General features: G+C 47.8%; 1 protein-coding gene across 1 annotated transcript in view; it reads right to left on the bottom strand.

Annotated features, from left to right (window-relative positions):
- The window catches only part of LOC147678944 (cytochrome P450 4B1-like), a 207,052-nt gene that overhangs the window by 132,477 nt on the left and 62,538 nt on the right, over nucleotides 1–12,037 (bottom strand). The window contains exon 6 of the mRNA XM_086944700.1: nucleotides 1,518–1,669. Within this exon, the coding sequence (XP_086800826.1) occupies nucleotides 1,518–1,669 (152 nt within the window). The remainder of the gene's footprint in view (nucleotides 1–1,517; nucleotides 1,670–12,037) is intronic.

Below are 12,037 nucleotides of genomic sequence, written 5' to 3'. Positions count from 1 at the left end.
CTGAAGCACAATTTTTGGTATATAAGGAGAAACCCTCAATGTACAAATCGAACAGTCTCCTAGTCTCTGCCCGTGTGTAGATTCTGTGATTTCTGTGTCCCTGCAGTAATAAACCTTTGGTCTTTGACGCCACCATCGAGAAGCCCGTGTTTCTGTTCATTTGCGCACCAAGGCAGGTGGAACTCCGGGGTCTTTGGGTGTTGTTCCCTGACACCTCTGGACGGAACCAAAAAGTCCAGAACTCCACCATGGGAGGAAGATCCTTCTCCTACCTGGCAGCCAAGACCTGGAATTCACACCCCATCCACCTTCGTCTTACCCAAGACCACCTATCCTTCAGGAAGCAACTCAAGACCTGGCTGTTCGAGCAGTAGCGGACCAACCCCCCACCACCTAGCGCCTTGAGACCCTCAGGGTGAGTAGCGCGCTATACACATTTCTTGATTGATTGATTGATTGAAGGTTTGTGTGTACAGAAATACGTTTTTGTAAAACAGCTTCACTGCTTCTCCCTTATGCAGATATAACATCTGTCTTTGTAGCATATTCTTCCTCATGCTTAAAAGTGTTTCCATTCTCTCTGTCATTTCTCCCAGCATCCTGGCCCAGCATCTTTGCATGGCTATGATAAAGGCTGATTCTCATTGTCTTACTTATTATCCCATTAGTTGCAGCTTGACACATTGCATCAGCTGTTTTCTTTCACTTTTATTTTTTCAGTTGCATTTGATTGGTCAGTTAATGAAATGTATTTAAAAGAGAGCAAATTGTAACAAAAACTGCTCTTTGATTCTGGATTATATACTGCACTTTGTGTACTAGAAATTGCACACAACTTGCATTAATGGTGAAAACAGATCACTAAGGAGCAGAGAGCTACTCAACTGTGTGCTATGATGTCAGGCCTGATGGTGGCAAGTGTTGTTGATTTGGTGAATTTCCTTGTATTGCTTTAGTTGTCCACCAATCTTTAACCTGTTTATTCAAAGAACATGCAAAGAACTATTCTGGAAACAAGCTTATCCTGGGTGGAGATTTTTACAGGAATAATGAAAGTCTTTAAAAGGGTCTTAGAGGCACTGGTGATGCTTGTTAGAATGGCTTATGTGTGGATGAGTGTTTCAGGGTCCAAGGCTTTGAGGGATTTGGATTTAAAGTAAATGTGATATATAGAGTCGAAGAGGGTCTGTAAGGTGGTGGAAGGAAGGCATTACTTAGTTGTGCACCCTTTTGTAAAAGGAGATATTGAAAACAATGCTCAAAGATTCATACAGTTAGAAGGATTCAGATGAGTTTCCAAGGTTTCCAAATTAAGCCTTTTGGAATATTGTAGGAACCAGCTAAGAAATCTATGTAAATAATCCAGATGCAAGTTCAAGAAGTACGACTATCAGTGACTATTGTTTTTTTTTAGAAGTGATATTGTTAATATCTGTAATGGTTTATAACACAGTTTATTTTAATATCAGAATCAAAGAACCATAGTCAAAACATGTGAATGTCAACATTACAGTTACCTGTATGGAGGTGGGCTATTCTGCAGGATCTACGAAAGCGGTAGCCTTGTGGGCTGAGGTAGTAAATAAGATCATTGTGGTAAGACAAATTGTAAAGTCTTCTTTGCACCAGGTATGAGCAATCATAGACTGCTTGGATGTAGGAAGAATCACTGTAATCAGAGAGAAAGGAGAGGTTACATGAAAATACTGGCTCGAGAAATTCAAGGAAACCGTTTCGAATGCACGAGCATTCATGATAAATGTGTCTTGCAGTAATGAAATAGTTCCATAGCATCACAGGAAAGCTCAAACAGACATCATATAACTTAGTATAAGGATGCACTTACTTCTTGATGCACATTTTAAGGACATACACCACAGGTATTCATTCTGCATGGAGTTGGGATTGTGTCACAGATCCAACCTGCTCTGAACCACTCACATAAGAGACCTATGCACAAAGATATTGTTACATATTGGAGGCCGTCATGACTTGCACACATTTTGAGGGAATAAAGATGAAATAAGATGGGTGCAACTGTTAAAAATGCTCACAAAATAAAATGAGATTCTAGACCAAAGGAAGCACCACTTCCCCTACCATATAAAACAACATTAACATTAACATTAAAAATATTTGTACTGCGCACATACACCAACGGTTTCTTGGCGCTCTTGACAAATAGCAGAGGTCATGGAGAGGGGGTTACTCGAATGCTGACTGGAAATGGAGGGTTTTCAACTGTCTACGGAAGAAGTCATAGCTGGGACACAGACGGAGAGTGAGAGGCAAGGAGTTCCAGGTGGAAGGAGCTAAAACAGAAAAACTCGAGCCACCGTGTTTTTTCCGTTTGTATTTGGGGACTACAAGGAGATTGAGAGAAGAGGAGCGAAGAGCTCTGGGGGGGTGTAGCGAACCAGGCGCGATGATATAAAGGCGGGAGCCGCCTCGGTAAGTGCCTTGAAAACAGTACAGGCCATCTTGAACAGACACCGAGAGGAAACAGGAAGCCAGTGCAGGCTGCGGAGGAGGGGGGTGACATGATGATACTTGGGTTGGTGAAAGATCAGGCGAGCAGCCTGGTTTTGCACCAATTGCAGCCGGTGGAGGTGGCATGCATGGGTCCCCACGTACAACAGGTTGGCGTAGTCTAGCCTAGAGGTGATGAGGGCGATGACCACTAAAATCAGGGCGTCTCTTGTGAGGAACCTACTAATTTTACGGATCCTCCTGAGTTGGAAAAAACACGATGAAGTCCCTGAGTTTATTTGTGGCCTCATCGAGAGATCTTCAGAAATCATCACCCCTAGACTCTTGACTGTACTGACCGGAGTGGGAGCCGTCCCTAGGGAAGGTGGCCAAAAGGTGTCATTCCAAGGGTTGGCGGGACCGCCTGTGAGTACCAGCTCAGTCTTAGTGGGGTTAAGTTTTATTTGACTGTGGCACATCCAATTTGAAATGGTCAACATAGTAGACTGAAAATGAAAACTGGAAGAAGGTTGGGAATCGATGGGGAAGATTAACTGAAGATCATCTGCATAATTGAAAATTGTGACCGGGGAGTTCCTGAGGAGAGCTAGAAGGGGTTGTAAGTACAAATTAAACAAAAGAGGGGAAAGTGCCGAGCCCTGGGGGACCCCGCAAGTTAAGGATGTGTGAGGTGCAGAGAAGGTGGACAGGTGGACAGCTTCAGTTCGCTGGTCAAGAAAGGAGCTTAGCGAGTCTAGGGCCACTCCCTGGATGCCAGCATTGTGGACACGGTCGATCAGAATAGCATGATCGACCGTGTCGAAAGCTGCAGAAAGATCCAAAAGGACAAGGGCCTGAAAGGTGTTTTTATCAGCGCCAGTCCTGAGGGCATCCATGACTGCTACTATAACCGCCTCGGTTGAGTGGAGGGGTCGGAATCCAGCTTGTTGGACGTCCAGGAAGGAGGATTTCTCTATAAAAGAGGTCAAGCAGCGGGTTACATACGTCTCCAAAATCTTTCCTAAATAGGGAAGAAGGGATATGGGGCGGTAATTACTTAAGATGGTAGGGTCCGCATTAGGTTTTTTCAAGATAGGTAGGACGGCTGCTTGTTTGAAGGAGCGAGGGACCTCTCCCGTGGCCAAAGAGTGGTTGAGCAGGGCCAGAGGAGGGTCCGGGCAGGCCAGGAAGGCCTCCCTCAGGATCAAAGGAGGGCAGCAGTCATTGGGTGAACCTGAGCTGACTTTGAGAAGCAATGAGGAAAATTATTTTAAGGAAATAGGTGGAAATTCTGTCAAAAGGCTAGTATTCCTGGGGGGGGGGGGGAAGAGAAAGGGACGGGAGGGATGTGGATATTGTTTTTTATGGTAATAATTTTTTCAGAGAAATAAGAATTTAAAGAGTCACAAAGAGTTTGAGTTGGCTGAGGTTGGGGGGTAACCCTGTCTGGCAGGGAGAGCTCATTTACGATAGAGAAGATCTCTTTAGTCTTGTTATTAGAAGCTGTTATCTTATGAGAGAAATAGGCAGTTTTGGCTGACTGGATCGAACGTTTGTAGGATTGTAGGGTGTCAACATAGACACGATTAAGCAAGGGGTCATAGTTGCGCCTCCAGCGACGTTCCGCTTGCCGAAGGGCAAGTTTGTCGGTTTTGAGTTGGTCAGAGAACCAACGTTGGCGTTGTGGGGACGCTTGGCTTTGATTGTTTTAAAAGGAGCCACTTTATCACTGGCGACGCGTAGCCATTCATTCAAATGGAGAGCCTGGTCCTCCGGCGAGGTCGCAGGGGTGGGGGGGTGGAAGTCAATATGGCATGGAAGTCTGCCAGATTAGCCCTTTTCCAGTTGCGAGCTGAAAAATTCTTTGCCAGGGGAGGAGGACAGGGAGAATTAAGGTGTAGAAAAAAAGAAATAAGAAAATGGTCAGACCATGAGCAGGGGAGGACGTCAAGAGAGGAAATGTCTAGATTGATCGTCCAGACCTGATCCAAAGTGTGGCCTTTTTGGTGAGTAGGGGAGCGGACATGCTGGGAGAAATTCAGACTGGTTAGGAGATCGGTGAATTCCACCGAGGAATGACTTTCGTGGGCGTCGGACGGCCAATAATTAAAGTCCCCGATAATCAACATATTAGCGTGATTAATCGCTAAATGAGAGATGGAATCACTGAATAGTTGGGGAAAGAGAGACATGTAATCAGGGGGTCTGTAGACGAGGACACATACAAAGGATGAAATAGCAGAGGAAAACTTCAAGACAAGACAGTCAGTTTTAGGGATGGGGGACACAGTAAGCTGTGAGAAAATGTGCTCGGTGCGGATAATAGCCGCTACTCCGCCGCCCGTCTTGCCAGCAGGCCGATTGACTGACATAATGTAATAGCTTGTGGGAATCGCGGCTAGGATATCAGGGCCAGAGTCCTCCGTAATCCACGGTCAGCTAGGAGGAGGATACCAATGGTACTCTGATGTAATAATTGAAATATTTCAAGTTGGTGGCGGATTAGGGAGCGGGTGTTGAGATACACAATTGAAAGGGAGACAGATTTTGCAAATGGCACAGGGGGGGGCTGAGGTAAGAGTGGACGGGGAAGCAGGGGCAGGGGCATCAGATCTAACCAGAATACCGCAGTCCTGGGCCGCTCTAGCAGTGCGGGCAGAAATGGGGAAGGTAGAGTTATGGTGGCGTAGTTCCAAGGAACTATAGGAAACAAACTGGGCATTACGACAGGGCCCTGGGCCTGGTCGGCGGCGGACGGGTGCAGACGGGCTTGACTTATGCGCGACTTCGGCGCGAAGTCGGCGCTCCCGCTGCGCTTCCTCCATGTCGTCATAAATACTATACAGGTGAGGGAGCACTAGACCGCTGACCTGCAAAGGTTATGTGCAGGGCGGAAGTGCTGTAGCGAGCAAGAAGTGACGCTCTAGAAGCTGACCCTCCGCAACAAACGGCACCAAGCTGGGGCGGAACGGGGCCACAAGCGGATGAGAGTGCAAGTAAGACGCGTTTTAAAAAGATGTTAAAGTAGCATACACAATTTCTAAAATAAAAAGCTTTTGTTAAAGCGTGCTTTAAAATCAGCAGCAAGTCCAATTATCAGCAGCAGCCTCTGTTACCCACATTAGCAGCCTTGATCGCCGCGTTTGTCAATGGGCGGAGGCACAGAGCAGGAATTAAATACCCAAACAGGCTCGGCAGCACTAGACAGCTGATCTGCAAAGGTTGCGTGCAGGGCGGAAGTGCTGTAGCGAGCAAGAAGTGACGCTCTAGAAGCTGACCCTCCGCAACAAATGGCACCAAGCCGGGGCGGAGCGGGGCCACAAGCGGATGAGAGTGCAAGTAAGACGCGTTTTAAAAAGATGTTAAAGTAGCATACACAATTTCTAAAATAAAAAGCTTTTGTTAAAGCGTGCTTTAAAATCAGCAGCAAGTCCAATTATCAGCAGCAGCCTCTGTTACCCACATTAGCAGCCTTGATCGCCGCGTTTGTCAAGTCATTTGGTTTCAGAAAGCAAAGAAAAATGTTCTGGTTTTTAGCCTGAAGAGCAAAGATATCCGCCTTGCAGTTATTGAACTATAAAACACACAAGATGATGGACGGAATGTTGCACAATGGCAAAACACTCACCCCCAGTCAACTGATCTGGGTTTAATCCATCACCGTTCTTTAGCTCACTCCGCCACCCGGGTTCAGACATGGCCATATGCAAATCAGTATGACCCTGTGCCTCATGGGAACAGCTCAGCCCGAACTGCCAAACCATGTCTTTCCTGGACCGGAATCAAGCATCCTAGGACCGGTTTCCGGCTAACAGCCATCTTCAGCCTGGATAGCTTAGAACTATAGCAATGTGCATAAAATTGAAGTAACAGTTGAGGGTGGTAGTGCTGACCTCTGGAGTTCCACATTTTGGGTACCTTTCGGGTTCTTGGAAAATGGAAATATACACCTTAGCTTCCTAGCCCTCCCTATATTCCTTGTATCACTTTAAAGTCATTACTCGATGTCTGCTTATGTCAGAATTCTGGAGATTACCCACTCTCCAGGTTTGACTAATTTCAAATCATCTCAGACCACTTGAATATGTCTGGTTAGGATTGACCTTTGTATATTTGGAGGCTCTAAAATCAATAAACTCTTTGGATGTAAATTTCTGCTCTATAAATATCACACTTGACCTAAATTGGCCCAGGATACACTCATGTGGACTAATGTAACTTAATTCTATGCTTTAGAACAGTACAGTGGATCCCATTTTTCAGAACAATGACGCCATTCCATTTAAAGAAGTTTATAATACATTTTATAAACCTCCACATTCAGGATACAAAATAAAACTTTCAATGATACTTGTTGTTACATGGAAATGGAAAGTATTATTTGTCTGCATAAATTAAGTGTGGCATTAAGTGGGGTGAATTCTTTCTAACACAATCAAAAGCAACACACAAACATTGTTGTACTTCTGTTGCCCCCTGCTGGAAAGATCCTGTCCCCATAAGTGTAGTGGGATTAGGCTAATGTAGTGTCTGGTGACGGACTCAGTAAGCGACTACTGTGGCCCCTAGGGGATGAAGTAGTGTAATTAGTGGGAGTATGAAACCTTCGTATACAGGGGCTACTTGCCATGCAGGTGGAAACGCCGGAGATAAAATCGCAACATGAGACACAACGAAAAGCAACATTGCACATGTACCATGTACAGAATAAAACGAACACCTGTCCCGGAGGCACCCTAACACCCCAACGTCAACCCACCTCCATGCCTCCCTCCATGGTGGAAAAAGAACCTCCTGCATCCCCAAAATTGCAAAGTGCCTGTCGCCCACCCTTAACAGCTCGGGGAACGTGAAACAACTCCACTCCCTAGAGCAGCTGTAACTGAAATCTGTGAACTTCCTGGCCAACCAATGTGAGAAGTCGGCCTGGTATATTATGTCCACTAGTGATAGTGGGCACCTTGCACCAGTCCAAGCAACGCCTTATTGATGATAGGTTACACAAGGTACATATATATATAATATATATTTATTCTAAAACACACCCTACTAGTCTCTTTATGAGGCTAAGGGTAAAAGAACATATGTTACACAGCAAATAGCACATTAAATCAGCACAATATACGAATGGCCCTAGGGGCGAACCAAACCATATATCAAAAAAGTGGTATAGGAACCATGACCTAACTAGACACCAGGCCTAGAGCCTGTAGAATCACTGGTACCCAAAGTAACCACCCAAGGCAGTGACACAGGAGACCCACAGGGGACGCGTGCAGTGTGAGAACACAGCCGCGAGCACCCGTTATCTTCTATGGGGAATGTCACGGTTGGAATTTTAAGGTTTTAGGACACTTAGGAGTGGACGAGGAGCAAACCATTTTGGACTTCGATGGTTCTAGGGCCAATACTCACGGAAGCACCAGAGTACTCGTGTTACCTCACCCAGGGAAGCCGGGTGCATTGGTGTCAAATGGTGTTGGGTCGCGTCATTGTTTTCAATGGTAGAAGACCTGAAAGTGCTGATGCCATGAAGAGGAAAAGTGTCCAAAGAGATCTAAGATGTGCAGAACCTGAGAGCAAAGGGGACAGAGTCTTGGTCACTAGCCAGTGACCAGGGGCACGATAGATGAATGCCCATGGATGTCGGGTGTTTCAGGTGCATAGAGGGAAACCTTGACTTTTCAGCCACGAGGACCAGGATGCGTCGACGATGAACAGGAGCTGGATTCGACCTGGCCCATGAAGGATGTCGAGTGTTGCAGTGTTGGTGCCCGGAATGGACACAACAAGCCTTGGCAACAGCAACCCGGGCAAGAAAAGTAAAAAGGCTTTGGTGTGGATCAGCAAGGTCCGAGGGACTCTCCCTGCAAGGAGGAGTTCGGGCATATCTAGAGAAACCAGGGAAGCCCAAGGAAAATTAGAGTCACCGTCTCAGGGACCCGCACGCCGCTGAACCAGGGACAATGAAGGCACCTCAAGCAAGAACACAAATGGTGAGTCCACGGAACACTCATGCAGTGTAGGCCCACATTCTTCTGTACAGTTGATGCTTGGGATCAGAGCTACAAGTATCCCAGCGCACAGTCTCGAGGGACGTTGATAAGCCAATGCACTGGCAAATGTGCACAGTGGCAGGATTTCCGGTTCCACGTGACCCACGACAGCTACGGGTCTCAGCTTTGCTGGGGACCAGGGTCAGGCTTAGGGAAGTCTGGAAGTCCACCTCCTGGAATGCAATTTTTTTCAGAGACCCGCGGGAGCTTCAGAGATGCACACCAGTCAGATGCTTCTTTGGTGCATGCCAAGCAGGGGAGTAGCTCCTTTACTCCAAGGGAGATTCTTCAGTCATCTGGTGTTTAGCAGATTGTTGAAGGCCCAGGATTCAGTTGCAGAGTTTCGTCCAGGAACATCTAAAGTTCTGGTTACAGAGGTTCTTCCCACCCAGCTCCAATACACTAAGGCCTATCTGGGAGGTGGTCACACCTCTCTGTGACAGGAAAACTATTGTCCAGGCCTCCCCTGCTGGAGTTTCGGTCAGCAGCAGGAGGTCAAACTTGTGACTTTGGCTGCAGCATCAATTTTGTGATGCCAAGGCTCCTTAAGGTTTCTACTGGGTATGCAGGTACAGTCATGTTTCTCCCTCTAGAAGGGTGGGATCATACTCCCACACCAGATACTGGTGTGGGGGTATGATTCCAAAGCTATTGACACCAAACACAACATGTTTCTGTGCAGCCATCCCAAAGTTAGCATTTACCGTGAGGACATAATGCACCTAAGAGTATATGGTCAGGCTGCACATCAGATAACTTCGGAGAATAAATTCTGAAAGCTGCAGAGGTGCTCAGTTCATGCCTGGGCACCCCCTCACATAAAACCAAGTACCCTGCCTTCAGGATTGATAAGGCCTACCATCGGGGTGACTGATAGGTTTATATGTGCAGTGATAGTGAGATATTGTGAACCTATATCTCAGTGAGGTGTGCATGCACCACCTCATTCAGGCTGCAGTAGCAGTCCTGTGGTGTAATTGTGAAAGGCCTTCCAGGGTGGCACAAGTCAAGTCAAGTCAAGTCAAAAGATTTATTTAGCGAGCTACATACCCAGAGGGTCTCAAGGCGCTTGTAGAAGGGTGGGGAGTTACTTGTCGAATATCCCCGTTTTGAGTTGCTTTCTGAATGCTAGGTGGTTCTGAGTAAGGCGAAGGTGAGTGGGAAGTGAGTTCCAAGTTTTAGCTGCTAGGTAGGAGAAGGATCTACCTCCCATGGTGGTTTTGTTGATGCGAGGTACAGTGGCAAGGGCTTGGTTGGAGGATCGTAGCTGGCGGGAGGGGGTGTAGAAGGATAGTCGTGTGTTGAGGCATTCGGGTCCGATTTCGTAGAGTGCCTTTTGTGCGTGGGTTAGGAGCCGGAAAGTGATCCTCTTATTGACGGGGAGCCAGTGGAGGTTTTTCAGGTGATCAGAGATGTGTTCTTTACGCGGGATGAGCCTGGCTGAGGCGTTATGGATGCGTTGTAGTTTTTTCTGGAGTTTTGCGGTGGTGCCGGCGTAGAGGGTGTTTCCGTAGTCCAGTCGGCTCGTGACCAGAGCGTGGGTGACTGTTTTTCTAGTTTCGGTAGGGATCCAGCGAAATGTTTTTTTGAGCATGCGAAGAATGTTGAAGCAAGATGAAGAAACGGCGTTGACTTGTCTGTTCATCGAGAGTGAGGAATCCAGGATGACGCCCAGGTTCCGTGCGTGGTCCGTCGGGATGGGTGCTTTTCCAAGGGCCTCTGGCCACCAAGAGTCGTCCCAGGCGGAGGGGGAGGTACCTAAGATGAGGACTTCTGTTTTGTCTGAGTTCAGTTTCAGACGGCTGTGCTTCATCCATTCGGCTACTTCTTTCATTCCTTCGTGTAGGTTGGTTTTGGCCGTGTTAGGGTCTCTGGTGAGTGATAGGATCAGTTGAGTGTCGTCGGTGTAGGAGATGATGTTGAGGTTATGTTGGCGTGCGATGGCCGCGAGGGGGCTCATGTAAACGTTGAAGAGGGTGGGACTGTGTGAGGACCCTTGAGGTACGCCGCAGATGACTTCAGTGGCCTCTGACTTGAATGGTGGAAGGCGGACTCTCTGGGTTCTTCCGGAGAGGAACGAGGTGAACCATTCCAGTGCTTTTCCTTGGATTCCGACGATGTTTTTGAGGCGCTGTAGAAGGGTGCTATGGCAGACTGTGTCGAAGGCTGCGGAGAGGTCGAGGAGGGTGAGGGCGACTGTGTCTCCATTGTCCAGTAGAGTTCGAATGTCGTCTGTTGCTGCGATGAGGGCGGTTTCGGTGCTGTGCTTGGCTCGGAAGCCGGACTGTGAGGAGTCGAGGGATTTGTTGGTTTCGAGGAATGCGGCGAGCTGGTTGTTGACAGCTTTCTCGATGACTTTGGCTGGGAATGGAAGGAGTGAGATAGGGCGATAGTTTTTGAGTTCGGTGGGGTCAGCTGTGGGTTTCTTCAGGAGGGCGCTGAGTTCGGCATGTTTCCAGCTTTCCGGGAAGGTTGCGGAGTTGAGGGAGCAGTTGATGACGTCTCGGAGGTGCGGTGCAATAATGGAGTCTGCTTTGTTAAAGATCTGGTGAGGGCAAGGGTCTGTGGGGGATCCTGAGTGGATAGAGTTCATCAGACGGATGGTGTCCTCAGTGGAGATTGGCTTCCAGTCATTGAGGATGTTCAGGGGGGGTGGGGGTCCTGCAGGGGATTGGGTGGGTTGGTCTTCGGGTTGGTTGTCGAAGCTGTTGTGGATGTCTGCAATTTTGTTGTGGAAGAATGAGGCTAGGGAGTCGCAGAGGGCTTGAGAGGGGGTGATGTCGTTGGAGTTGGCTGAGGGGTTGGTAAATTCCTTGACGATGTTGAATAATTCCTTGCTGTTGTGGGCGTTGTTATCTAGACGGTCCTTGAAGGCTGCTTTCTTGGCATTTCGGATTAGTTGGTGGTGTATGCGGGTGGCGTTTTTGAAGGCGTCCTTGGTGCTGGTGGTTGGGTCTTTTTTCCAGGCCTTCTCGAGGGAGCGACAGAGTTTCTTGGATTTCTTAAGATCATCGTTGAACCAGGAGGCCTTCTTGCTGCCTAGTTTGATTTGTCGTTTTTTCAGTGGTGCTAGGATGTCGGCGCTGTTGGATAACCATTGGGTGAGGATGGTGGCTGCTTGGTCTGGGTTTGAGGAGTGGGCGGGGGGCTTTTGAAGAAGCGATGAGGAGATCTGGTCGATGGTGATTTTGTTCCAGTTTCTTTGCAGAGTGGGTTGGGGGTGGTTGTTGGTTGTGGGCTTGTTGTAGGTGAAGTGAACGCAGCTGTGGTCAGTCCAAAGGAGATCTGTGGTGTGGCTGAAGGAAACATGCTTGCTGGAGGTGAAGATAGGGTCGAGTGTGTGACCTGCGATGTGGGTGGGGGTAGTGACAAGTTGTTTAAGTCTGAGGTTTGCGAGGTTGTCCAAAAGGGTGGTGGTGTTGCGGTCGTTGTTCTTTTCAAGGTGAAAGTTGAGGTCTCCCAAAAGGATGTAGTCCTCGGAGGGGAGCGCGTGTGGAGTGATGAAGTCCGTG

The sequence above is a fragment of the Lissotriton vulgaris genome, chromosome 11, assembly GCF_964263255.1.
Source record: "Lissotriton vulgaris chromosome 11, aLisVul1.2, whole genome shotgun sequence".
NCBI classification, from domain to species: Eukaryota; Metazoa; Chordata; class Amphibia; order Caudata; family Salamandridae; genus Lissotriton; species Lissotriton vulgaris.
This window is presented reverse-complemented; position numbering and strand designations above follow the sequence as displayed.